We start from the raw sequence: 27,118 nt of genomic DNA on the forward strand, positions 1-27,118 counted from the left end.
TGGCTGTGGCATCGCCGCTTAGCACATGTGGGGATGAAGAACCTTCACAAGCTTCTAAAGGGAGAACACGTGATAGGTCTAACCAATGTTCATTTCGAAAAAGATAGACCTTGTGCAGCTTGTCAAGCAGGGAAACAGGTGGGAGGCTCTCATCACACCAAAAATGTGATGACAACATCAAGACCCCTGGAGCTGCTACATATGGACCTCTTCGGACCCGTCGCCTATCTGAGCATAGGATGGAGTAAGTATGGTCTAGTTATTGTTGATGACTTTTCCCGCTTCACTTAGGTGTTCTTTTTGCAGGATAAGTCTGAAACCCAAGGGACCCTCAAGCGCTTCCTCAGGAGAGCTCAAAATGAGTTTGAGCTCAAGGTGAAGAAGATAAGGAGCGACAACGGGTCCGAGTTCAAGAACCTTCAAGTGGAGGAGTTCCTTGAGGAGGAAGGGATCAAGCACGAGTTCTCCGCTCCCTACACACCACAGCAAAATGGTGTGGTAGAGAGGAAGAACAGGACGCTAATCGATATGGCGAGAACGATGCTTGGAGAATTCAAGACCCCCGAGTGTTTCTGGTCGGAAGCCGTGAACACGGCTTGCCACGCCATCAACAGGGTCTACCTTCATCGCCTCCTCAAGAAGACTTCGTATGAGCTACTAACCGGTAACAAACCCAATGTATCTTACTTTCGTGTATTTGGGAGCAAGTGCTACATTCTAGTAAAGAAGGGTAGAAATTCTAAGTTTGCTCCCAAAGCAGTAGAAGGGTTTTTGTTAGGTTATGACTCAAATACAAAGGCATATAGAGTCTTCAACAAATCATCGGGTTTGGTTGAAGTCTCTAGCGACGTTGTATTTGATGAGACTAATGGCTCTCCAAGAGAGCAAGTTGTTGATTGTGATGATGTAGATGAAGAAGACGTTCCAACGGCCGCTATGCGCACCATGGCGATTGGTGATGTGCGACCACAGGAACAATTGGAGCAAGAACAACCTTCTTCCTCAATAATGGTGCATTCCCCAACTCAAAACGATGAACAGGTTCATCAAGAGGAGTGTGATCAAGGGGGAGCACAAGATGATCATGTGATGGAGGAAGAAGCACAACCGGCACCTCCAACCCAAGTTCGAGCGATGATTCAACGGGATCATCCCGTCGACCAAATTCTGGGTGATATTAGCAAGGGAGTAACTACTCGATCTCGATTAGTTAATTTTTGTGAGCATTACTCCTTTGTCTCTTCTATTGAGCCTTTCAGGGTAGAGGAGGCCTTGCTAGATCCGGATTGGGTATTGGCCATGCAGGAGGAACTCAACAACTTCAAGCGCAATGAAGTTTGGACACTGGTGCCTCGTCCCAAGCAAAATGTTGTGGGAACCAAGTGGGTGTTCCGCAACAAACAAGATGAGCACGGGGTGGTGACAAGGAACAAGGCTAGACTTGTGGCAAAAGGTTATGCCCAAGTCGCAGGTTTGGACTTTGAGGAGACTTTTGCTCCTGTGGCTAGGCTAGAATCAATTCGTATCTTGCTAGCATATGCCGCTCACCATTCTTTCAGGCTGTACCAAATGGACGTGAAGAGCGCTTTCCTCAATGGGCCGATTAAGGAGGAGGTGTACGTGGAGCAACCCCCCGGCTTCGAGGATGAACGGTACCCCGACCACGTGTGTAAGCTCTCTAAGGCGCTCTATGGACTTAAGCAAGCCCCAAGAGCATGGTATGAATGCCTTAGAGACTTTTTAATTGCTAACACTTTCAAGGTTGGGAAAGCCGATCCAACTCTTTTTACTAAGACTTGCGATGGTGATCTTTTTGTGTGCCAAATTTATGTCGATGACATAATATTTGGTTCTACTAACCAAAAGTCTTGTGAAGAGTTTAGCAGGGTGATGACGCAGAAATTCGAGATGTCGATGATGGGCGAGTTGAACTACTTCCTTGGGTTCCAAGTGAAGCAACTCAAGGACGGCACCTTCATCTCCCAAACGAAGTACACGCAAGATTTGCTAAAGAGGTTTGGGATGAAGGACGCCAAGCCCGCAAAGACGCCGATGGGAACCGACGGACACACCGACCTCAACAAAGGAGGTAAGTCCGTTGATCAAAAAGCATACCGGTCAATGATAGGGTCTTTACTTTATTTATGTGCTAGTAGACCGGATATTATGCTTAGCGTATGCATGTGTGCTAGATTTCAATCCGATCCTAAGGAGTGTCACTTAGTGGCGGTGAAGCGAATTCTAAGATATTTGGTTGCTACGCCTTGCCTCGGGCTCTGGTATCCAAAAGGGTCTACCTTTGACTTGGTTGGATACTCAGATTCCGACTATGCTGGATGTAAGGTCGATAGGAAGAGTACATCAGGGACGTGCCAATTCTTAGGAAGGTCCCTGGTGTCGTGGAACTCTAAGAAACAAACCTCCGTTGCCCTATCCACCGCTGAGGCCGAGTATGTTGCCGCAGGATAGTGTTGCGCGCAACTACTTTGGATGAGGCAAACCCTCCGGGACTTTGGCTACAATCTGAGCAAAGTCCCACTCCTATGTGATAATGAGAGTGCTATCCGCATGGCGGAAAATCCTGTTGAACACAGCCGCACAAAGCACATAGACATCCGGCATCACTTTTTGAGAGACCACCAGCAAAAGGGAGATATCGAAGTGTTTCATGTTAGCACCGAGAACCAGCTAGCCGATATCTTTACCAAGCCTCTAGATGAGAAGACCTTTTGCAGGCTGCGTAGTGAGCTAAATGTCTTAGATTCGCGGAACTTGGATTGAATTGTAGCATACATGTGTTTATGCCTTTGATCATGTTCATTCTGCATTTTGTTGCTTATTGTGGTGCTCAAGTTGTACAAACACTCCCTGGACCTCATAAGTCCTTTTTGCAAGTGATGCACACATTTAGGGGGAGATGTGCTACAACTTGACCCTTTGAGACTAACCATTTGCTTGAGTTTGCTTGATTTAGTCTCGAAGGTGGATTGAAAGGGAAAGGTGAACTTGGACCATGCAAGACTTCCACTGCACTCCGATGAGAGGGTAACTTATTCCAAGTTCATCTCTATGATCTTATTGCCTTTGTACTCTTAATTGAAGATTTTGGTGAGGCAATGGGGTTAAAGGGCCAAGATTGATCCCGTTTTGGTGCTTGATGCCAAAGGGGGAGAAAATAAAGGCCAAAGCAATAGATGGATCAACTACCACTTGAGAAACTTTGAAAATAGTAGAATAGAGCTTTTTGTTTGTCAAAACTCTTGTATTGTCTCTTTTGTCAAAAGTTGGCCTCTTGTGGGGAGAAGGGTCTCTTGTATTGTCTCTTTTGTCAAAAGTTGGCCTCTTGTGGGGAGAAGGGTTGATTATATAAAAAAAAGGGGAAGTTTTTGAAATCTTTGATCAATCTCTTTTGGGCTAACTCTCTATATGCTTCAACATGTGTGTTTGACTTAGAGATAGAGATTTGAGTTTGATTTGCAAAAACAAACCAAGTGGTGGCAAAGGATGATCCATATATGCCAAAATTGAATCAAAATCAATTTGAGTTTTATTTGAAGTGATTCTGCACTTGTTCTAGTTGCTTTATGTTGTGTTGGCATAAATCACCAAAAAGGGGGAGATTGAAAGGGAAATGTGCCCTTGGGCCATTTCTAAGTATTTTGGTGATTGAGTGCCAACTCGAGTGCTTAAATGTGAATTTATGCCATGGATGAATAAAGTGCAAATCAAGAGCAAAGGTATGTTTCTAAGTCTTAGTACATTGGTTTTGTGTACTAATATACTTGTCTAAGTATTGGAAACAGGAAGAAAAAGAAAAGAAAAAAGTTGGCTGTGTACAGCCAGAAGGCTGCTTCGGTCTGGAGCACCGGACTGTCCGGTGGTGCACCGGACAGTGTCCGGTGCGCCAGGCTGCCTCGACCGAAGAGGCCGCTCTCGGGAATTTGCTGACGGCGTACGACTAAAATTCACCGGACTGTCCGGTGTGCACCGGACTGTCCGGTGAGCCAACGGTCGGCCGGGCCAACGGTCGGCCGCGCGATCTGCGCGGGACACATGGCCGAGCCAACGGCTAGAAGGGGCACCGGACTGTCCGGTGTGCACCGGACATGTCCGGTGCGCCAACGGCTCCAAGTCTGCCAACGGTCGGCTTCGCTATTTAAGGAAGGAAATCGGGCACCGGACAGTGTCCGGTGTGCACCGGACTGTCCGGTGCACCCGACGACAGAAGGCAAGAAAGGCCTTCCAGATTTGCTCTCAACGGCTCCTAGCTGCCTTGGGGCTATAAAAGGGACCCCTAGGCGCATGGAGGAGTACACCAAGCAACCTTAGAGCATTCTTGATCATCCACACTCAGTCTTTGCGCATTTGTTTGTCATTCTCAGTGATTCGAGCTCCGTTCTAGTGAGAACTTTGAGATAGTCTTTTGAGCTCGATTCTTGGCCGTGTGTGTGTGCGCATATTTGCTGTGGATTTGTGTGTGTTGCTTCCCTCCCTTACTCCGTATTTCTTTGTGAATCTCAAGTGTAAGGGCGAGAGACTCCAAGTTGTGGAGATTCCTCGCAAACGGGATATTGAAAGGAAAAGCAAAACACTGAAAGGGAAATGTGCCTTTGGGCCATTTCTAAGTATTTTGGTGATTAAGTGACAACACAAGTGCTTAAATGTGAATCTTTGCCCATGGATGAACAAAGTGCAAATCACACGTAAAGGTATGTTTCCAAGCCTTAGTACATTGGTTTTGTGTACTAATATATTTGTCTAAGTGTTAGAAACAGAGAGAAGAAGAAAAGGAGAATGTTGGTTGTGTACAGCCAACAGGCTGTTTCGGTCTGGGGCACCGGACTGTCCGGTGGTGCACCGGACAGTGTCCGGTGCGCCAGGCTGCCTCGACCTGAAGACGCTGCTCTCGGGAATTTGCCGACGGCGTACGGCTAAAATTCACCGGACTGTCCGGTGTGCACCGGACTGTCCGGTGAGCCAACGGTCGGACGGGCCAACGGTCGGCCGTGGATTCTGCGCGCGACACGTGGCCAAGCCAACGGTCGGAAGGGGGCACCGGACTGTCCGGTGTGCACCGGACATGTCCGGTGCGCCAACGGCTCCCAGATCTGCAACGGTCGGCTTCGCCATTTAAGGAAAGGAATCGGGCACCGGACACTGTCCGGTGTGCACCGGACTGTCTGGTGCGCCCGATGACAGAAGGCAAGATCAGCCTTCCAGAATTGTTCTCAACGGCTCCTAGCTGCCTTGGGGCTATAAAAGGGACCCCTAGGCGCATGGAGGAGAACACCAAGCATTCCTACAACATTCCTAAGCACCAAGACATCGATCTCACGCATTCGTTTCATTGTGATAGCATCTAGAGCTCTTGTTGAGTTGCGAACTCTTTGAGTTGTGTTGCGAGCTCTTGTTGCAACTTGTGTGCGTGTTGTTGCTCTGATCTTTTGAAGTCTTGTGTGCGTTGCTCATTCCCCCTTTGCTCTGTGTTCTTTGTGAACTTCAATTGTAAGGGCGAGAGGCTCCAAATTGTGGAGATTCCTCGCAAACGGGATTGAGAAAAAGCAAGCAAAACACCGTGGTATTCAAGTGGGTCTTTGGACCGCTTGAGAGGGGTTGATTGCAACCCTCGTCCGTTGGGACGCCACAACGTGGAGTAGGCAAGCGTTGGTCTTGGCCGAACCACGGGATAAACCACTGTGTCATCTCTGTGATTGATCTCTTGTGGTATTGTGTTTTGTTGAGACTCCTTTCTAGCCACTTGGCAATCATTGTGCTAACACTTAACAAGTTTTTGTGGCTATAAGTTTAAGTTTTCACAGGATCACCTATTCACCCCCCCCCCTCTAGGTGCTCTCAATTGGTATCAGAGCCGTTCTCTTCAAGAAAGGGACTAACCGCCCGAAGAGATGGATCCTAAGGGGAAGGGAATCGTGATCAACGACAAGGAAAAGGAGTCCTTCGTCAACGAGCCAAAAGATGACAAATCCAACGACTCTGGCTCGGGCCACAGACGTAAAGATGGGAAGAAGAAGAAGACAAGACGTATCAAGGAGATCGTCTACTACGACAGCGACGAGTCTACTTCTTCCCACAAGGACGACGACTGCGACAAACAAAAGACGGTTAACTCAAACTTTTCTTTTGATTATTCGCGCATTCCGCACAGCTCAAATGCTCATTTGCTTCCCATTCCACTTGGCAAGCCTCCTCACTTTGATGGAGAGGACTACGGATTTTGGAGTCACAAAATGCGTACACACCTATTTTCTCTCCATCCAAGCATTTGGGAGATTGTGGAAAGTGGAATGAAATTTGATAGCTCGGATAGTCCTTCGTTTATTAATGAACAGATCCATAAAAATGCACAAGCTACTACTGTGTTGCTAGCCTCTTTGTGCAGGGACGAGTATCACAAGGTGAGCGGCTTGGACAATGCCAAGCAGATTTGGGACACCCTCAAGATCTCTCATGAGGGGAATGATGTCACCTTACTCACCAAGATGGAGTTGGTGGAGGGCGAGCTCGGACGATTCGCGATGATAAGGGGCGAGGAGCCGACGCAAACATACAACCGGCTCAAGATCCTTATCAACAAAATAAGGAGCTACGGAAGCACGCGATGGACGGATCACGACGTCGTCCGCCTAATGCTAAGGTCATTTACCGTTCTTGATCCTCATCTCGTGAACAATATTCGTGAGAATCCCAGGTACATGAAGATGACGCCCGAGGAGGTACTCGGAAAATTCGTAAGCGGGAGGATGATGATCAAGGAGGCAAGATACGTGGACGACGCCTTGAATGGACCGATCAACGAGCCTCAACCCCTTGCTCTCAAGGCAACAAGAAGCAAGGAGGCGCTACCTAGCAGGGTGGCACAAATTGAGGCGGCCAGACTTAATGATGAAGAGATGGCCCTCATCATCAAAAGATTCAAGACGGCGCTTAAAGGTCGCAAGGGACAGCCAAGCAAGACCAAAGCCAAGGGGAAGCGTTCGTGCTTCAAATGCGGTAAGCTTGGTCATTTTATTGCTAACTGTCCCGACAATGATAGTGATCAGGACCAAGGGAACAAGAGGGAGAAGAAGAAGAATTATAAGAAGGCAAAGGGTGAGGCTCATCTTGGCAAGGAGTGGGATTCGGACTGCTCCTCGTCTGACTCCGACAATGAGGGACTCGCCGCCACTGCATTCAACAAGTCATCCCTCTTCCCCAACGAGCGTCACACTTGCCTCATGGCAAGAGAGAAGAAGGTAATCACTCGTAATGATGCCACTTATGATTCTTCTAGTGACGATGAGTCTAGTGATGATGAAATAGATTACTCTAGTTTGTTCAAGGGATTGGATAGAAATAAAATTGATAAAATCAATGAATTGATTGATGCCTTGAATGAAAAGGATAGGCTTTTAGAAAAGCAAGAGGATTTGTTGTATGATGAACATGATAAGTTTGTAGAGGCACAAAAATCCTATGCTTTAGAAGTTAAAAGAAATGAAGTGCTTTCTAGTGAATTATCTTCTTGTCATGAAAACATTGCTACTTTAAAGAGTGTTAATGATGACTTAAATGCTAAACTAAAAGTAGCTAGTAAATCAACATCTTGTGTAGAAATTGTTGAAACGTGCACTAGGTGTAAAGATCTTAATGTTGATGCTTGTAGTAAACATCTAGTTTCAATTTCTAAATTGAATGATGAAGTGGCTAGTCTTAATGCTCAACTTAAGGCTAGCAAAAGCGAATTTGATAAGCTAAAATTTGCAAGGGATGCCTACACGATAGGTAGACACCCCTCAATTAAGGATGGACTTGGCTTCAAAAGGGAAGCCAAGAACTTAACAAGCCATAAGGCTCCCATTCCTGCTAAGGAGAAAGGGAAGGCCCCTATGGCTACTAGTGCTAAAAAGAACCATGCCTTTTTGTATCATGATAGAAAAAATTCTAAAAATGCTTTTAGAAGTTATGATGCTTTTGATTTACATGCTTATGATTCTTATGCTATGACTGCTTCTAGTTCTCATGTTGTGCATGATAGAAAGGTTGATAGAAGTAATGTTATTCACAATATGCCTAGGAGAAATGTTGTTAATGCTCATAGGAAAGTTCATGGACCTTCTACAATTTATCATGCCCTAAATGCTTCCTTTGCTATTTGTAGAAAGGATAGGAAGATAGTTGCTAGGAAGTTAGGGGCAAAATGCAAGGGAGACAGAACTTGCATTTGGGTCCCTAAGGATATTTGCACTAACCTTGTAGGACCCAACAAGAGTTGGGTACCTAAGTCCCAAGCCTAAATTTACCTTGCAGGTTTATGCATCCGGGGGTTCAAGCTGGATTATTGATAGCGGATGCACAAACCATATGACGGGGGAGAAGAAGATGTTCACCTCCTACGTCAAGAATAAGGATTCCCAAGATTCAATTATATTCGGTGATGGGAATCAAGGCAAGGTAAAAGGGTTAGGTAAAATTGCAATTTCTAATGAGCACTCCATATCTAATGTGTTTTTAGTAGAGTCTCTTGGATATAATTTGCTATATGTTAGCCAATTATGCAACATGGGGTATAACTGTCTATTTACAAATGTAGATGTGTCTGTCTTTAGAAGAAGTGATGGTTCACTAGCATTTAAGGGTGTATTAGACGGCAAACTTTATTTAGTTGATTTTGCAAAAGAGGAGGCCGGTCTAGATGCATGCTTAATTGCTAAGACTAGCATGGGCTGGCTGTGGCATCGCCGCTTAGCACATGTGGGGATGAAGAACCTTCACAAGCTTCTAAAGGGAGAACACGTGATAGGTTTGACTAACGTACAATTCGAAAAAGATAGACCTTGTGCAGCTTGTCAAGCAGGTAAACAGGTGGGAGGAGCGCATCACAGCAAGAATGTGATGACCACTTCAAGACCCCTGGAGATGCTGCATATGGACCTCTTCGGACCCGTCGCCTATCTAAGCATAGGAGGAAGTAAGTATGGTCTAGTTATTGTTGATGACTTTTCCCGCTTCACTTGGGTGTTCTTTTTGCAGGATAAGTCTGAAACCCAAGGGACCCTCAAGCGCTTCCTCAGGAGAGCTCAAAATGAGTTTGAGCTCAAGGTGAAGAAGATAAGGAGCGACAGCGGGTCAGAATTCAAGAACCTTCAAGTGGAGGAGTTCCTTGAGGAGGAAGGGATCAAGCACGAGTTCTCCGCTCCCTACACACCACAGCAAAATGGTGTGGTAGAAAGGAAGAACAGGACGCTAATCGATATGGCGAGGACTATGCTTGGAGAGTTCAAGACCCCCGAGCGATTTTGGTCGGAAGCCGTGAACACGGCTTGCCACGCCATCAACAGGGTCTACCTTCACCGCCTCCTCAAGAAGACGTCATATGAGCTACTAACCGGTAACAAACCCAATGTATCATACTTTCGTGTTTTTGGGAGTAAATGCTACATTCTAGTGAAGAAGGGTAGAAATTCTAAATTTGCTCCCAAAGCTGTAGAAGGGTTTTTGTTAGGTTATGACTCAAATACAAAGGCGTATAGAGTCTTCAACAAATCATCGGGTTTGGTTGAAGTCTCTAGCGACGTTGTATTCGATGAGACTAATGGCTCTCCAAGAGAGCAAATTGTTGATTGTGATGATGTAGATGAAGAAGATGTTCCGACGGCCGCTATACGAACCATGGCGATTGGTGAAGTGCGACCACAGGAACAATTGGAGCAAGATCAACCTTCTTCCTCAACAACGGTGCATCCCCCAACTCAAGACGATGAACAGGTTCATCAACAAGAGGCGTGTGATCAAGGGGGAGCACAAGATGTTCATGCGATGGAGGAAGAAACGCAACCGGCACCTCCAACCCAAGTTCGAGCGATGATTCAAAGGGATCATCCCGTCGACCAAATTCTGGGTGATATTAGCAAGGGAGTAACTACTCGATCTCGATTAGTTAATTTTTGTGAGCATTACTCCTTTGTCTCTTCTATTGAGCCTTTCAGGGTAGAGGAGGCCTTGCTAGATCTGGATTGGGTATTGGCCATGCAGGAGGAACTCAACAACTTCAAGCGAAATGAAGTTTGGACACTGGTGCCTCGTCCCAAGCAAAATGTTGTGGGAACCAAGTGGGTGTTCCGCAACAAACAGGACAAGCACGGGGTGGTGACGAGGAACAAGGCTCGACTTGTGGCAAAAGGTTATGCCCAAGTCGCAGGTTTGGACTTTGAGGAGACGTTTGCTCCTGTGGCTAGGCTAGAATCAATTCGTATCTTGCTAGCATATGCCGCTCACCATTCTTTCAGATTGTACCAAATGGATGTGAAGAGCGCTTTCCTCAACGGGCCAATCAAGGAGGAGGTGTACGTGGAGCAACCCCCTGGCTTCGAGGATGAACGGTACCCCGACCACGTGTGTAAGCTCTCTAAGGCGCTCTATGGACTTAAGCAAGCCCCAAGAGCATGGTATGAATGCCTTAGAGACTTTCTAATTGTTAATTCCTTCAAGGTTGGGAAAGCCGATCCAACTCTTTTTACTAAGACATGTGATGGTGATTTGTTTGTGTGCCAAATTTATGTCGATGACATAATATTTGGTTCTACTAACCAAAAGTCTTGTGAAGAGTTTAGCAGGGTGATGACGCAGAAATTCGAGATGTCGATGATGGGCGAGTTGAACTACTTCCTTGGGTTCCAAGTGAAGCAACTCAAGGACGGCACCTTCATCTCCCAAACGAAGTACACGCAAGATCTGTTAAAGCGGTTTGGGATGAAGGACGCTAAGCCCGCAAAGACTCCGATGGGGACCGACGGACACACCGACCTCAACAAAGGAGGTAAGTCCGTTGATCAAAAAGCATACCGGTCAATGATAGGTTCTTTGCTTTACTTATGTGCTAGTAGACCGAATATTATGCTTAGCGTATGCATGTGTGCTAGATTTCAATCCGATCCTAAGGAGTGTCACTTAGTGGCGGTGAAGCAAATTCTTAGATATTTGGTTGCTACGCCTTGCTTCGGGCTCTGGTATCCAAAGGGGTCTACCTTTGACTTAGTTGGATACTCAGACTCCGACTATGCTGGATGTAAGGTCGATAGGAAGAGTACATCGGGGACGTGCCAATTCTTAGGAAGGTCCCTGGTGTCATGGAACTCTAAGAAACAAACCTCCGTTGCCCTATCCACCGCTGAGGCCGAGTACGTTGCCGCAGGTCAGTGTTGCGCGCAACTACTTTGGATGAGGCAAACCCTCCGGGACTTTGGCTACAATCTGAGCAAAGTCCCACTCCTATGTGACAATGAGAGTGCTATCCGCATGGCGGAGAATCCTGTTGAGCACAGCCGCACAAAGCACATAGACATCCGGCATCACTTTTTGAGAGACCACCAGCAAAAGGGAGATATCGAAGTGTTTCATGTTAGCACCGAGAACCAGCTAGCCGATATCTTCACTAAGCCTCTAGATGAGAAGACCTTTTGCAGGTTGCGTAGTGAGCTAAATGTCTTAGATTCGCGGAACCTGGATTGAATTGTAGCATACATGTATTTATGCTTTTGATCATGTTCCTTTTTGCATTTTGTTGCTTATTATGGTGCTCAAGTTGTACAAACACTCCCTGGACCTCACAAGTCCGTTGCAAAGTGATGCACATGTTTAGGGGGAGATGTGTTACAACTTGACCCTTTGAGACTAACCATGTGCTTGAGTTTGATGATTTAGTCTCGAAGGAGGATTGAAAGGGAAAAGGTGGACTTGGACCATGAAAGACTTCCACTGCACTCCGATGAGAGGGTAACTTATTCCAAGTTCATCTTTAGACTCTTATTGCCTTTGTGTTCTCATTTGAAGATTTTGGTAAGGCAATGGGGTTAAAAAGACCAAGATTGATCCCGTTTTGGTGCTTGATGCCAAAGGGGGAGAAAATAAAGGCCAAAGCGATAAATGGATCAGCTACCACTTGAGAGATTTTGAAAATAGTAGAATAGAGTTTTTGTTTTGTTAAACTCTTTTATTGTCTCTTATGGTCTCTCTTGTCAAAAGTTGGCTTCTTGTGGGGAGAAGTGTTGATTATGGGAAATAGGGGGAGTTTTTGAAATCTTTGATCAATCTCTTTTGGAATGACTCTCTTTATGCTTCAACATGTGTGTTTGACTTAGAGATAGAGATTTGAGTTTGATTTGCAAAAACAAACCAAGTGGTGGCAAAGGATGATCCATATATGCCAAAATTGAATCAAAATCAATTTGAGTTTTATTTGAAGTGATTTTGCACTTGTTCTAGTTGCTTTATGTTGTGTTGGCATAAATCACCAAAAAGGGGGAGATTGAAAGGGAAATGTGCCTTTGGGCCATTTCTAAGTATTTTGGTGATTAAGTGACAACACAAGTGCTTAAATGTGAATCTATGCCCATGGATGAACAAAGTGCAAATCACACGTAAAGGTATGTTTCCAAGCCTTAGTACATTGGTTTTGTGTACTAATATATTTGTCTAAGTGTTAGAAACAGAGAGAAGAAGAAAAGGAGAATGTTGGCTGTGTACAGCCAACAGGCTGTTTCGGTCTGGGGCACCGGACTGTCCGGTGGTGCACCGGACAGTGTCCGGTGCGCCAGGCTGCCTCGACCTGAAGACGCTGCTCTCGGGAATTTGCCGACGGCGTACGGCTAAAATTCACCGGACTGTCCGGTGTGCACCGGACTGTCCGGTGAGCCAACGGTCGGGCGGGCCAACGGTCGGCCGCGGATTCTGCGCGCGACACGTGGCCAAGCCAACGGTCGGAAGGGGGCACCGGACATGTCCGGTGCGCCAACGGCTCCCAGATCTGCAACGGTCGGCTTCGCCATTTAAGGAAAGGAATCGGGCACCGGACACTGTCCGGTGTGCACCGGACTGTCTGGTGCGCCCGATGACAGAAGGCAAGATCAGCCTTCCAGAATTGTTCTCAACGGCTCCTAGCTGCCTTGGGGCTATAAAAGGGACCCCTAGGCGCATGGAGGAGAACACCAAGCATTCCTACAACATTCCTAAGCACCAAGACATCGATCTCACGCATTCGTTTCATTGTGATAGCATCTAGAGCTCTTGTTGAGTTGTGAACTCTTTGAGTTGTGTTGCGAGCTCTTGTTGCAACTTGTGTGCGTGTTGTTGCTCTGATCTTTTGAAGTCTTGTGTGCGTTGCTCATTCCCCCTTTGCTCTGTGTTCTTTGTGAACTTCAATTGTAAGGGCGAGAGGCTCCAAATTGTGGAGATTCCTCGCAAACGGGATTGAGAAAAAGCAAGCAAAACACCGTGGTATTCAAGTGGGTCTTTGGACCGCTTGAGAGGGGTTGATTGCAACCCTCGTCCGTTGGGACGCCACAACGTGGAGTAGGCAAGCGTTGGTCTTGGCCGAACCACGGGATAAACCACTGTGTCATCTCTGTGATTGATCTCTTGTGGTATTGTGTTTTGTTGAGACTCCTTTCTAGCCACTTGGCAATCATTGTGCTAACACTTAACAAGTTTTTGTGGCTATAAGTTTAAGTTTTCACAGGATCACCTATTCACCCCCCCTCTAGGTGCTCTCAAACACTGTGGTATTCAAGTTGGTCTTTGGACTGCTTGAGAGGGGTTGATTGCAACCCTCGTCCGTTGGGACGCCACAACGTGGAGTAGGCAAGCGTTGGTCTTGGCCGAACCACGGGATAAACCACTGTGTCATCTCTGTGTTTGATCTCTTGTGGTATTGTGTTTTGTTGAGACTCCTCTCTAGCCACTTGGCGGTTATTGGGCTAACACTTAACAAGTTTTTGTGGCTATAAGTTTAAGTTTCACAGGATCACCTATTCACCCCCCTCTAGGTGCTCTCAGTGTCCGACTAGTTCTGTATTCGACCCACGACTATCCGTATTTGTATTCGTATTCGAAGCTATCCGTATTCGAATTCAAATCCAAATAAAAATATGAAAACAAATATGATTTCATTGATATCCGTCCGTATTCGATCCGATTACACCCCTATCAATGACACGTGGTCTAAAAGCTCAAATGACATCGACCATAGCTATATATACACCACTAGCAAACAAACAACAACGAAATGATGTCTCTCTATATCTATTTGTTTCATGTTATTGCCCTACTAGTCATTGATCAATATCATGTATGCTTGCATTAAATTATGAGTTTTGGCCAATATTTTCGCCCTATTCGTTTTCGTATACTCGTTTATTCCGCTCCGGTTTCTATTCCCGACTATTTTAAACCTGATACCGTTTACGGTGATAAAATACGGGAACATGAGAGATATGTTTTTCTGTCCGTTATCATCTTTATGCATGTTAATCTGCTCTTCATTAATCCATAATTAAAATAGAAACAAAATTATAAAATAAATAAAATTAGTTTTATTTTGTACAGTGTTAGTTTCCTAACCTTGGTGTTTAGAATAATTTATGTCCGTAGAATGTCATTGTGTTTTTTTAGAATCCTGATGTAAATTTTTAATGTTATATCATTATATGTGAATGTATATATGTGTGCCTAATATGTGTATATACTGTTAATCAGTATATGATTCAAAAAAATCAAATTAATATAGAGCAGAGGATAGTCACTCTAAATTTTGGAAATATCCAATATGTGAAAAAACATAGGGTGGTAGAGTCTAGATCATTGGTTGTATTTCATAAAAATAGATATCTCTACCTAGAGACCGTGATTTTAGCATCAAGCTACATTGCCTGTCACTAAGAGGTCTACATCATACTTATTATGATGATTATCTACATGTGTTTAACTCACAATTATTTTTGGATACTTAGTCTACTCCATCCAATGATTATATATACATTGCTTGGGTTACTAGGAAATTAAATTTAAAACCATCACGTCTATAAATTAGAATTGAACCACTTCAATTCATTGAAAGAATTCAAAGTGATATTTATGGACCGATCGAGCCTATTTGATTGACATATCTACAAGATGGTTATATGTGTGCTTATTATCCACATGAAACTATGTATTTGCTAAAAAACAATGTCTCAAAATATTAAACTAAAGGAAAGTCTCCTAGCACATATGATTAAATCAATCTAAATGGGTAATGTCGTCGATTTTCCTCCCATGCTTTCAATATTACCATATGATTTTAGGAATTGAAATGTAACATTTTGTCCTATATGTCCATACTCAAAAGGGTTTGGCCAAATCACTGATTAAGAGCGATAAATAACTCTTTGCCTTCGTCATGTTAGGGTCATACACTCTTACACGCCGCTAAGTTATCCAACTACGACCAACTTCATATCATGATTACCCCATACAATTAGTACGGGGTGACCTTCCAAAAACTACCACTCGTGTTAATTCGGTTATGCAGTATACTATTGGAGCGCACGTCTAGGGGGTGTGATGACATTTGGACTTTATATTCAGTATCCGATGCACATGTTATTGTCTAAGTTTTGCTTTAGATCAATCTATTATCGAATAGTCGTTGTCTTCAGTTGTGAAATCTCACTTTCGTGATACACATGCTGTTGTCGCTTTCATGAGAAGGAGTGAGAAGGTTTGGCCGAGGAGAGCTGTAATTTGTGCGTCACAGCGTCAGGCTCCAGCGAGTGTAGTTTCGTCAAGCTCAAGCGAGTGTAAAAAAGGGAGACAAAAGGAGACAAGGAGTGTGATGACCTGGTGTGTTTGTGGGCCGAATACAGATTGGACTGTTATCTGAGAACGAGTCAGGAATTGAGTGAAGATTCGGCCAATAGAATTAGAAATGAGGTAATTAATAGTAATTGATATGTGAGGTCATTAGGAAAGCCGATTCAGCTGGTGAATCGTTTTCGGTTTTTTCAGTACACTACGTTTACTCAAAAAACCGGAGGGTATGTGTTGAATGAGAAATTTGTAACCGGATGATGCAGGGCTGCAGGGATGGACAGAACGACCTGATAAAAAAGAAGGGAAGCCAGTCAACAAAAATGCATATGAAGCATGTTTGTGATGCATAAAACTAGAAGTCTGGAAATTAAAGCACAAGCCAAGGTCAATGAGCTGCATGGAGGAAAGAGTTTGTTTGGATTTTTCTCCTATTAGATAGGATAAGTCAGTCTTATTAGGCTAAAACAGTTTCCTATTGTTTAGGCTAGAATATTTTCTATTATTTAGATTAGATCAGTTGTTGCATGATCAGAAGGCTTATATAAGCTTACTATACGTTACAGTAAAAGACACGGGAAAAAAGGTAAAAGGAAACCTTCATTACTTTTCTAGTTTACTCACCACTATTTCTTTCTATGTTTTCCTTTGGTGTTTTGCCGAGAAAAACATCCGAAATCATCTCCGTGAAAGTGAGATCCATATAATCCAATCATCGCTGCTGTGTGCTTTGAAAGATCAATTCATAGCAACATCGTGTTAATTCGATTATGCAGTATACTATTGGAAGGCGCGTCTAGGGGGTGTGATGACATTTGGACTTTATATTCAGTATGCGATACACATGTTATTGTCTAAGTTTTGCTTTAGATCAATCTATTATCAAATAGTCGTTGTCTTCAGTTGTGAAATCTCACTTTCGTGATCTTAATCATACACATGCAGTTGTCGCTTTCATGAGCTATGTATTTTTGAGTTCTTACTTGTGTTATTTGTTTCGCAGTCAGGGATTAACATTCTTGGCGATATCAACCGTATTATACACGGTTGATAACTAGAACATTCCTGGGCCCCTAAAGGCTGTAGAGTTTGGATATTTTGATCCAAGCCGAATGTCACATTTCACCAAAACGAGAATTATTATGAATTTGACGGAAGATCGGAAATCCTGTCCACATCAAATTTCCTGTCCGCAACAAAGATAGCAAAAATTCGCATAGATTGTAATCCCCGGATCAGGTAGAACCGTAGAAATAGAACTTTCATTTAAACTAGGATGTGGTGGAAGCTAAAAAAGCTTCTCATCACTGCTCATTATTTATTTCTCACCAAGTCACTCCAAAATCAATTCACACATATTCAGCTATTCTCCAACGAAACCACTCTATTAAAAGATCAAGAAGTATTTGCTAAAAAACTACAAGACAGGTCTCGCTTTCTACTCCAAGAGGCAGAAAGCTAGGCGAAAGAGGTGACGAGGTGCGGCGCTCCTTCGCCAACCACTAGCTGGGTAGCACAGTTGCAAGAGATACACGAAATGATATAAGTAAGCATTGCGCCAATAACGATGGGATTAAGTACACAGAAAAAAAAAAGATAGCTCTGGCCTCTGGCTCAGGTAGCGAGAGACGGACAACGTAGGCGAAGTACACGGGCGTATTAGGTAATTGACCTGCTGCCTCTCCAACAAGTACAAAAAAAAATCACTCTACTTAGGCTACGAATGCTGCGAGATGTCTGAGCTACATGAGCAGGCTCCGGATGACAGCCGCCTGCGCGCTGCTCATGTCGGACGTAGCCAGCAGCTCCGACAGCCTCTCGCTCAGGTCGTCCACCTCCTGGTGCAAGTTCCTGATGTAGTTGCATGTCTCCTGCAACACCCTCGCAGATGGCACCTGCATGGGGAAGACGGCAAATTAAAGGGAGAACAATTTACCGGACCGTCGGCTCAAGCTCATCTCACATGAAGCAAATAACTAAAGGGTTGATCGACAAGCTCGTGAGTACATCGAATTGCTGCATGGGATGCTTCATGCTTCATATAGTAGGGGCCATTCAACTTTTGACTGGAAATTTTGGCCAATTTGATCGTTGTAACAACGTACTAACAGGTCGGCCGTAGGTACCAGTACAACCGTATCAGATCACATTTCTTAGGCCTCAATGTGTAGCGAATGCCGCCACATGGTAATGCTAATTTTTCAGCTAATAACCTAATAACATACTAGAGATTTTGGATATACCATTCAGCTGATAAAGTGGTAACGTACGATATTACGATATGAACTTCAGTTACATACTCTTGCATTGCTCTGAAGGCGAGCTTCGGGGAGGAGGTCCTGCAGCTTTGATACAAGGTCGCTGATCTGCTCCTCAGTGATCCTCGACGAACCAGACTGCCTGGACCGTGACCTCCGGTTCGACATCTCGGTTGGTGTGGCTGTCTGGGCCGGAGATATTGGTGAACGAAGTCTTGCCAGAGACCGAGAAAGAAACTTGGATGGTAGGAGTGAGGGCAAGCAATGCAAGCAAGTTTGAGATACACAGATGATGATGAAATGGTAGTCAAGGACTGGAGTGGAGAGAAGCTACTGGAGGAGGAAGACCAAGTGCACGGGAGAAGAAATGGGCAGGTGGTGGGGTGTTAAATAGTGCTACTAGCTCTAGTTGCATAGGAGAACCCCAAGTAGCAGGCAAGATCGGTGAAGCGAGCTTCCCGTGGCACCACTAGACTGTAAATTCCAGCTCAAGTCCCTGACCCATAGGGACAAAGTACCAGGTGGCCCAAATTGTAGATTCATATGTAGGATATTCTTTAGTGAAAGATAGACTGTGAATATGTTAGAGACAGAGAGGAGAGAGAAGAGAGAGGGAGAGGCCGTACCCATACCAACGAGCTCGCGTCACTGTTGTGTTGCGTAGCGCTGCAAGTGGGAGAGCCTCTGATCAACGGGATACGAAGAAATGCCAGTGAGAAAGCCGGTTTGGAGGCCAGGACTGTCAGAAGGAACCACCCAAGCCATGTTACTTGACCTACCAAAATATATATGCGTGTTAATTGGTTTCGCCCCACATTATGTATTTAATATATGCACATGAACAAACAACAGTGGCTCTACAGTTACTGGTAGATGAGGTTGCGGACAAACTCTCTTTTCATGTGTCTACTACATAGAATTCAGCAGGAGAAGGTGATTAATTAAACCCATGGCCCACACGAAATCCAGTCACCACTCACGATTACAATCGAATCGATATGCATTTGGACCCAGGCAGGCACCGTGTATTCTAAATTTCTAACAGGACCGGCGTGTTTGGGTACAGTTCACTTCACTTCAGTCTATAGCCAAATGAGGAAATTATCATTAATTAAACACTGTTCCCTATAAAAAATTCCTCTTGCGTCAAATATTAAGACATAGCCACTATGCATGATGATAAAAGCATCAGCTTCTTTCGGGGGAAAAATATACTATAATCAGTTGCTGAACACAGAGAAATAATCGTGCAGTGAAAAGATTTGACTGTTAAATACCTCACACTGTATATCAGATTCAGCAGTGTTCTGCTACAGCTGCAGACTGGTCTATCCGATACTCTGGCACCAAGAGCCCGTGTCTTCCGGCGCCCATGTCTTACCTGCTACTCCGTTTCTTGATACCATCGATTCGAAAACTTTCAGCCTGATTGGTTACTCGCGTTATTTTGGATCACCACATGTGTTGATTTTATTTGAAATTATGTTTGATTGTTTGTATGGAAAAGTTACAGCATGCATGAGTGAATGCAGAATAAGTCATTTTGATACTATTAAACTGCATCTACCCATACGGTCAAAATTGTCGTATCTGGTTGGCCAGGACGGTGCCAGCCTACGCATGGACGTGCGGCCATCCAATCAGGCTGTTTGTGATTATGGTTTGACCGGTCAATGCAACCTGTACACAAGCTATAGTGCAACTACCAGGTGTAGTACATTTTTTTTTGTTCTTTTAGTATCAAATGATGCTAGTGTGATAAGATTGGCCCTTCACAACCTCCAGCATCTTAAGAGAGAAGCATTAGAATGTGATCTTACAGTGTAATCATGTGCAATGCATATGCATTTGTACTTGCGTTTTTTTTCATATTGTTTTCTCTCGAACTCCTAAAGCAAAGCAGACCTACAAACTTAAAGTTTTCTGATGTGGACTGAACAAAAGCAAATCGGAGTAAAGTAAAAGGCCAGGGCAGAACATACAGTTTCCAGGCAGTTTAATGCCAACGGTCATGTTAGTCTAAAGTATAGCATCTATAAAACTATGCCTCAAGCAAGCATATTGCTAGCAAAAATAGCATTTAAAATTCCAATTAATGATTATGCATCGATCTCCGCAAGCTTGATGGGGAGCTAGGGTTGCATGATAATGTTGGGGGAAATTTAATAGTAACAGGTGGAATAGTTCATGGCATTGCACAGCTAGATTTGGAGCTGCAACTTTATTTGCAATACAAATCCAATGCCTGTGTCTTAAGGCATACCGCTACGTTCTGTATAGATGTGGTGCCTGATTCTATGAAACTGCATGTACATATCTTTTTGGATCTACCAAAACATTAGAAACGTTACCGTTCTTTATTCTTCTTTTGACAGATTATTGTAGGAAATTGTAGCCCTCAAAATGAAGGGGCCTTAAATCTCAGTACCCACCAGTGACTTCTATATGTATATAGATACAGAACCTGCACGGTGTAGTGTCAGATATATTCGATCATGACGAATTAGTGACATAGGAGGGGCACAATAGTTAGAGAATAAATATCTCATTAGGCTAATAAAGATCTGATTAGCCAGCCAATGACAGCATATAGATGCAGAACAAATTCTCATTGTCTCTTGAATATTCAATTCACACGATCCACTGCCACTAGTAATATAATCCTAGATCATTAGGTGCTGCCTGCTTAGAAAGTTGACATATTGACCCTAAACCCTAGACTCAGTAGCATACCAATTGCAGGGTAAGATGCTATGCAAGGGACCATGTAACTCTTAAGTACGATGTTAATTTAGTATAATATGCCGAATCGCCAATCAAGACCAGCTAGTGGGAGATGATCAAAGTGTATCATGATGCGGTAGCATGTCTGACGCGGCACATGTATCTGAATCCAATTAGTTGGAAACACCATACAGGTTGTCACGTGGACACGATTTAATTATGCAGAACCCCTTCAGCCCCACGCAAGGTCACACACTCACTCACTCACTTACATCCAAGTGAGATCAGTCTTTTGTTTAAGTCTACACTTGATCAAGGGACTGAATCGACAGTACTGTCTACCTACTAAAAAAATAGCCAAGTAGGTCTTGCCTAGTATACAGATGCCTGGAATCACATGGATTATCTTAGCATATATCACTACATTAACAAGCTGCCACATGCTTCACCTATTTTTAATCTGTCACCCTGTTTGTGCCTGGAGTTTGAAAAGGCTTATGTGAATCATGTGGACCAAGTAATCTGTACAGCAGATCAACCAGGGACAGTGATGGCCTCATGGTCTGATACTGAAAAGATCCTCAAGAGGATGGTCAAGTTCAGGAATGATTACGGTTTTGGGGGCCATAAAAAGTGTCATTGCCCACCTCAGCACTGACATGATTTGGCAATCACTAGTAAAATCCCTTAACTGACAGCATGATGAATATGTCTTAGAACACTTATGTAACGAACTTCATAAATATCTCAAATTGGTTAATGCTATACCTCATATTCTTACTCGTCACAGGTCATAAATCACTGAACAGAGTAAAATCTGATTCCTGAATGAAATTAGATCATACCTATAACATTTTCATGGATATACATAGGCAATACATTGGAAACTTGTAACAGATTTGAGTTCGTTACACAAGAAGCTTCCACTCTACATAACCATCAGGCTCCTTAACCAGAGTTATAAAATGACAGGTATTACTCTGACACAAAAGGTATCATCTTATCTGGAGATACTGAAGGTCAGCTGTCTTTAATTGAAAATACTGTCAAAATATACACCCAGTTCTGTGAAATCCAAGACCTACATAACGATGAATATTCAAACAAGAGATCTGACAACGTTATGCGCTAACAGCCAAAAGAATACAGTATAGCTATTTGAATTAATAAGGAAAAGAATCCAGATCTTGCTGCAGAACCTCAACATGCTCATCATTGAAAGCTAGATTATACTAGGGTGGGCAGTTGGTACACAAGAGATAGAATAAAAGCTTCTAGACCAAAGCTACTATTTGAAAGAATCTTCGGTTTTAGGTGTAATCAGCAGCCAAATATGTACCCTACTATTAGAGTTGAGGGTGGAAGTTATTCAGGACATGGTTGTGGTCTTTGTAACTCACATGGGAGTCGATAAAAGTACAGCTCCTAAACAGAAAAGTTTAAAAGAACACATCAAGGTGACTGCTACCAAATTTATGTGCAATTAAGGTTAAATAACAATGTCTTCATGGCTAATGACGCAGGTTAAGAAAAAATGCAACAAACATCCACAAAGTTGGATCATGGTCATATGAGATAGAGAAAGAAGAGTAGGGGAGGTGAGTATGAGGGAAGTAAACAATTGAGGGTAAATGTGCATCTTGACACCAGAAGTGTCTAGTTCCTTTGATCCATGCACATTTGTCGAAAATTGTTCGACAGTGAATTTATGTGCTAGGTCGCTTATTCGAGAACTAAAAATAAAGACATAGGAGACACGAAGATTTGTGGCGATGTCAATTGCTATGCAACATGATCTGATGATTTGTTCCTCATTTTATAATCCAAGGACGCACGACAGGTTTACAAGATACATATCTACATTGTCTATAGGATGGAAATCATAAATGAGTCTATCCTAAATTATCAAGGAGCTGAACTCTATTTGTACATGTGTTTCACCCTTATCTATTGGACTTTACCATATCTGCTAGGATATCATCTCCCAATTTTATAAGATCTTCCCCATATTTATCCCTCTAGAATCTCTTTGTTGACATTGTTTCCCTCTGGTCATGTCAGCTGAGTCTCTAGACTCTCAGCCGATCCCGTGGACCCACTAGTCATATCTTTCTCGTTGAACAGTAGCCACCGGGTTTTATTTGACCGAGTCGTGGGCTCAGGCAGATAAGACTCTGATCCTGAATCTCCTTGATTAGCTTGATCTTGTTGTGTCTGAGTTGTTCTGACTTCTATCGAAGTCCCTAACTCATGCAACCTCGAGTCTATAGACTCAACTTACTTTTTAGGACTCAGTCTTTTTACCGGGCTGGCACATCAAATTCTAAAACTTTGTGTCGCTTCAACTTCATCTACTTTTCAAAAGGAAAACACTATGCGGCGCTTCGGCTTCTACAATCTATTATAAAAAATCACCATGTGACTCCATTATTATCAGATTGGGCTTGTTCATCTCAACGCTAATTCTATTCTTCATATTGCTATCTTTGCCCATCTATATGAAGCTTATCTGAGGATTTTCCCTTTCTGTCATCTCTTTTAACACCGTTTTCTTTCTTTGTCCTTGCCCTAGCAAGGTGCAGTTTGCTATAGTCAGAGGTGTTAACTCATCTGCATAGCTCTCTAGGTGTAGATGCCCTATCTGGTGTACTACGTCTAGTGTAGACTAGACGCGCTCGTGCTATAGCTTTGTTATAAACAAGACATCCCCAATTTGTGCCACTATAGCACTGCCATCTAGCTTGTTTCACCCATTTTCAAGTTAGATTTGATCTCAAACTTCTTATGTGCTCTCATGGGATTATCTAGCACTAGTTTTTCTAGGTCAAGCTACCAATTCATGTCCCTTTATAGTGTGGCCAAAGAAAAATAAAGGTCTTATTGCTAATCTATGTGTCCAACAACTTCTTGACACTTAGAACTAGGCAACCCTTGACCTTCTCGCTCATCCATTGAAAACTGATGATTTATCTCCATCAATAGGGGCACAAATACCGCATAAGCCCAATCAATCTCCATTATTGTGACCTAACTTAATTTGCCTCTACAAAAAACGCGTTATTCACAATAATCTTGAATTGTGATTAATCACCAAAATCTAGCTAGGGGCATAGATGCTTTCACCGGGGACCATATCACAATTCATAGGGCTCTTCAGACCTCTGGGTCTCTCCCGGCCTCCTAGCGTTGTTCATGACATGGGACCATGTCCTAGGCCCTCTGGACCTTCGTAGCTCTTGAGGCTAGGAACAAGCTCCATGTTTGGCCAAGGTTGGGGCATCCTATATGCTAAGGCTTAAACTAGACCTACTAGATACCCTTCAATATGCCCCTAGGGCAAAACGGTCCCAGAAGTAGAAGCCTTAGAGCATAATGGATCAGGTGGTATAGCCCTAATGCTATGTGTGCCCCCACTCGAGACGACCACGTGGCACAAGACGATTAAGATAAGGCTCCCATCCATCAGATTAAATGTGATGGATGACAATGTGGTCAAGAAGGCACATTGTTTCCACGATAGATGCAATAAGTGTACCCGCCATCACTGTGTGATACATGCTATTGTCCTTGTAGCCATGCCTAAACATGTTGGCGTACCTGGAAGTATTATAAGGTAGAGGCGGCTACACTATTTACCAACTACACCATACCTAACGGTGTGTGCTTTAGTAGCTACCACTATAACAATACAGGTCAACATTGTAGCACGTTCAAAGCATGCATCGTGTACGACTCCATGTTTGAGAGAAGACAGGAATAGTTAAGCTTGTGTTGGACAGGGCCAACAATCCAACTGTCATGTAACTCACTCCTCACTTGAGCTATAAAATAGGAGGGTAGAGCAACATAGAAAGGGCTTGAGACACAAACCTCAAACCTTGTGGCTAGATATCTCAAGAGACGAACCCAAATTCCATAGAGGAAGGATAGTCAGTTAACTACAGACCAATTGGTGTAGAACTCTTAACAAAACAAAAGAACAGTGAGAGCTACTCATTCATCTGGCTCAATTGATATCTAAGCATTTAATCTTCTTCATCTTTGTATTTATGACTCAACCACACACAAAGAGGACATAGGTATTACACATTTACTGCTCGAATCTATATAAATCTCTCGTATGCTAGTAGCGTAAGGTTGTCTCCAGCGTTCCTATTTTAAACTCCACTATGTGAATAGTGCAGGCTGCAATATAAAAAACAGAGTTTTGCATAGTCATATGCACGATCTATTGGACACAACCTAAGCAGTACCTAGGATCAGCGTGCCTTCAGCCTGCACCCCTCATTTTATCCTTCATTCATCAATCCTTTCGGGTACTTATGGTATCCTCAGGACAAAGACAGCGGTGGGGCGGACGGGGCTCGAGGCTCCCCTACCGCTCCCGAGCCCATGGAACCCCACTGAAGCCTCCCATAAAATTTAAAATATATATAATATAATGTAGAAGGAGCTCCTATATTGTAGCGGTTTAGTTTAGTCTGTCCTAAAAAAATTGGGCTCCATCCCTGGGTATCCTGATGTCGTTACAGGAGAGACATGGTTATGGTTCGCTGATCTGGCTGCAGAAAGTATCAACATTGAAGCTTGATTAGCTTTTCATATGACAAAGGTTCAGTGCCAGTCAGTCTTATCATGAAAACACCAAAGCAGACGTAAAGATATATCCAAAAGAAGACCATTTATGTTGTCTCCTGAAACCAAAAATGCATTAATGACATGCAAAAGTCTGGATTGAAATAAAAGTATCTTTGTTTGCCTAGTCGAGCTATCCTGAGGGACCTTTCAAACAGAGCTTACAACGAGACAAGGACAGTAACTGTAGCATGATTTAGAGGTGTCTGTGCGAATAACTATATGAAGCTTTACATGAACGAAGTCCCCTTCCAGTATTTTTGTGCTGAACAACACTGCTTCACAGTAACCAAATAGTTTTTTTCTCAGTCACCCCCATGATAGAGGTATACTGACAAGATAACTGCAAGCTCCAGATCAATAGATGTTTTGGTTGTCGAAAACTAATCAACCTAACATATTTTTTAACATGCATAGGGGCAACTTCTAAGTCCCAGCATCTAAATCACAGTAGCATTAAAAAACTAGAAGGCTAGGAGACATGGAACTTGCCTATGACCGAAGCATCCAAGTGCAGTTCAGAGAATTTATAGGATCCACTTGAAGGTCACCTATCCCAGTTGCTGTTGCAGTTTATTTCACTGAAACACGATTGCAACCTGCACGGGATAGGAAGCTTGTTTGAATCAATGAGAATTGTGTCTGATAGTGATTTTAAAGATCGAATATATGAGAATAAAACGAAGAACGAAGAGTTTAGTTGGAAACTATTAATTGCACCTTAGGACACTTTAATCGGAGCTTTTTACGATCATGACACACACAACAACACAACTTTCACTTATAGAATCGAGTCTACACAACAACACAGCTTTCACTTATAGAATCAAGTATTCCCAAGTTCAGAAATGGAGCCTTTCACTTGTAATGTCGTTGTCTGCTCTGATCTTGCCGAGTGAATGATTATAGTGCCCCGCTCTGACTTTCTCCTCGGAGCTGCAGAACCCGTGACTGTCCGAGCCCCTGTGACTTGTACTCCGGTCGCCGTCTTCGCTCGCTAGGCGCCATGGCAGCAGCACCCAAGCAGCAACGGCCGCCAGACTGTCCGCCGGCGCCACCTTCTCCCCCTCCGCAAGAATCACCGACAGCGACGTCCGAATCTCCCCCGCCGCGCGTGGTTGTGGACTGTGGTTAAATCAAAATACAAGTGAATGTGCAAAATATTGAGATATAGTGAATGAAGAAGATACTGAAGGTAAATGAATATGTGGGAATTGTAGACTTGATTCATCCTGTTGTACAAGGATACAAATATATAGGCAACCCTCATCCCCGTTTATAGGGTCCGGGAGGGCAACCAAATCAATCACATGAATCAATCAAGCCACGGATGGAAGGGAATCAATCTCCTGCCTAACACCCCCATAATAGGAACGTCGGTGGACCAAAAATCAAAAAACACAAAGGACGGGTGTCATTTGGTGAAGATATCGGTATACTAAGAGAATGTCGGAACATGGAGAACACGAATAGCTCCAGCAGCTACACGCTCTCGGATAAATTAAAGGTCATTCTCGACATATTTGGTGTGTTGGTGCTGCACTAGGTTAGATGAGAGATAGACGACACTCAAATTATCACAGAAGACGATGGTTGTACGTTGTATATACTGATGCAACTCCTGTAATAACTGACGTAGCCAGAAACCTCAGCGACACGTTGGCAATAGCACGATATTCAGCTTCAGCACTGGAGCGGGAGACAGTGTGTTGATGCTTACTAGACCTAGGGACGAGGTTGTCACAGAGGAACACTGTGATGCTCAAGGCCAAACAGCGTGTGTCGGGATAGCCGACCCAGTTAACGTCAGTGTAGATACTGAGGGCGACAGGTGAAGAGCAACTGAGGGAGAGCCCAAGATCAATTGTGCCATTAAGGTA

At 43.7% G+C, this 27,118-nt stretch overlaps 1 protein-coding gene and 1 long non-coding RNA gene across 2 annotated transcripts; both read right to left on the reverse strand.

Annotated features, from left to right (window-relative positions):
* Positions 1 to 16,985: 16,985 nt before the first annotated feature.
* Positions 16,986 to 18,259, reverse strand: LOC103631776 (transcription factor ILI6). The gene is made up of 2 exons (XM_008653254.2): positions 17,922 to 18,259; positions 16,986 to 17,516 (listed from the first exon to the last, which is right to left on the reverse strand). The coding sequence occupies exons 1-2, from the start codon at positions 18,045 to 18,047 to the stop codon at positions 17,364 to 17,366; spliced, it is 279 nt and encodes a 92-aa protein (XP_008651476.1). The 5' UTR covers positions 18,048 to 18,259; the 3' UTR covers positions 16,986 to 17,363.
* Positions 18,260 to 25,578: 7,319 nt separating this feature from the next.
* Positions 25,579 to 26,777, reverse strand: LOC103631777 (uncharacterized). The gene is made up of 2 exons (XR_002265489.1): positions 25,959 to 26,777; positions 25,579 to 25,837 (listed from the first exon to the last, which is right to left on the reverse strand). It is a non-coding gene; the product is annotated as an uncharacterized lncRNA (long non-coding RNA).
* Between the last annotated feature and the right edge of the window lie 341 nt (positions 26,778 to 27,118).

This window comes from Zea mays, chromosome 1, assembly GCF_902167145.1.
Source record: "Zea mays cultivar B73 chromosome 1, Zm-B73-REFERENCE-NAM-5.0, whole genome shotgun sequence".
NCBI lineage: Eukaryota > Viridiplantae > Streptophyta > Magnoliopsida > Poales > Poaceae > Zea > Zea mays.

Excerpts from the sequence above, each read along its gene's own strand:
- LOC103631776 (XM_008653254.2), bottom strand. The coding sequence starts at position 18,047 with ATGTCGAACCGGAGGTCACGGTCCAGGCAGTCTGGTTCGTCGAGGATC. Across the intron at positions 17,517-17,921 it reads GCCTTCAGAGCAATGCAAGA|GTGCCATCTGCGAGGGTGTT; the intron begins GTATGTAACTGA and ends TTCCCCATGCAG.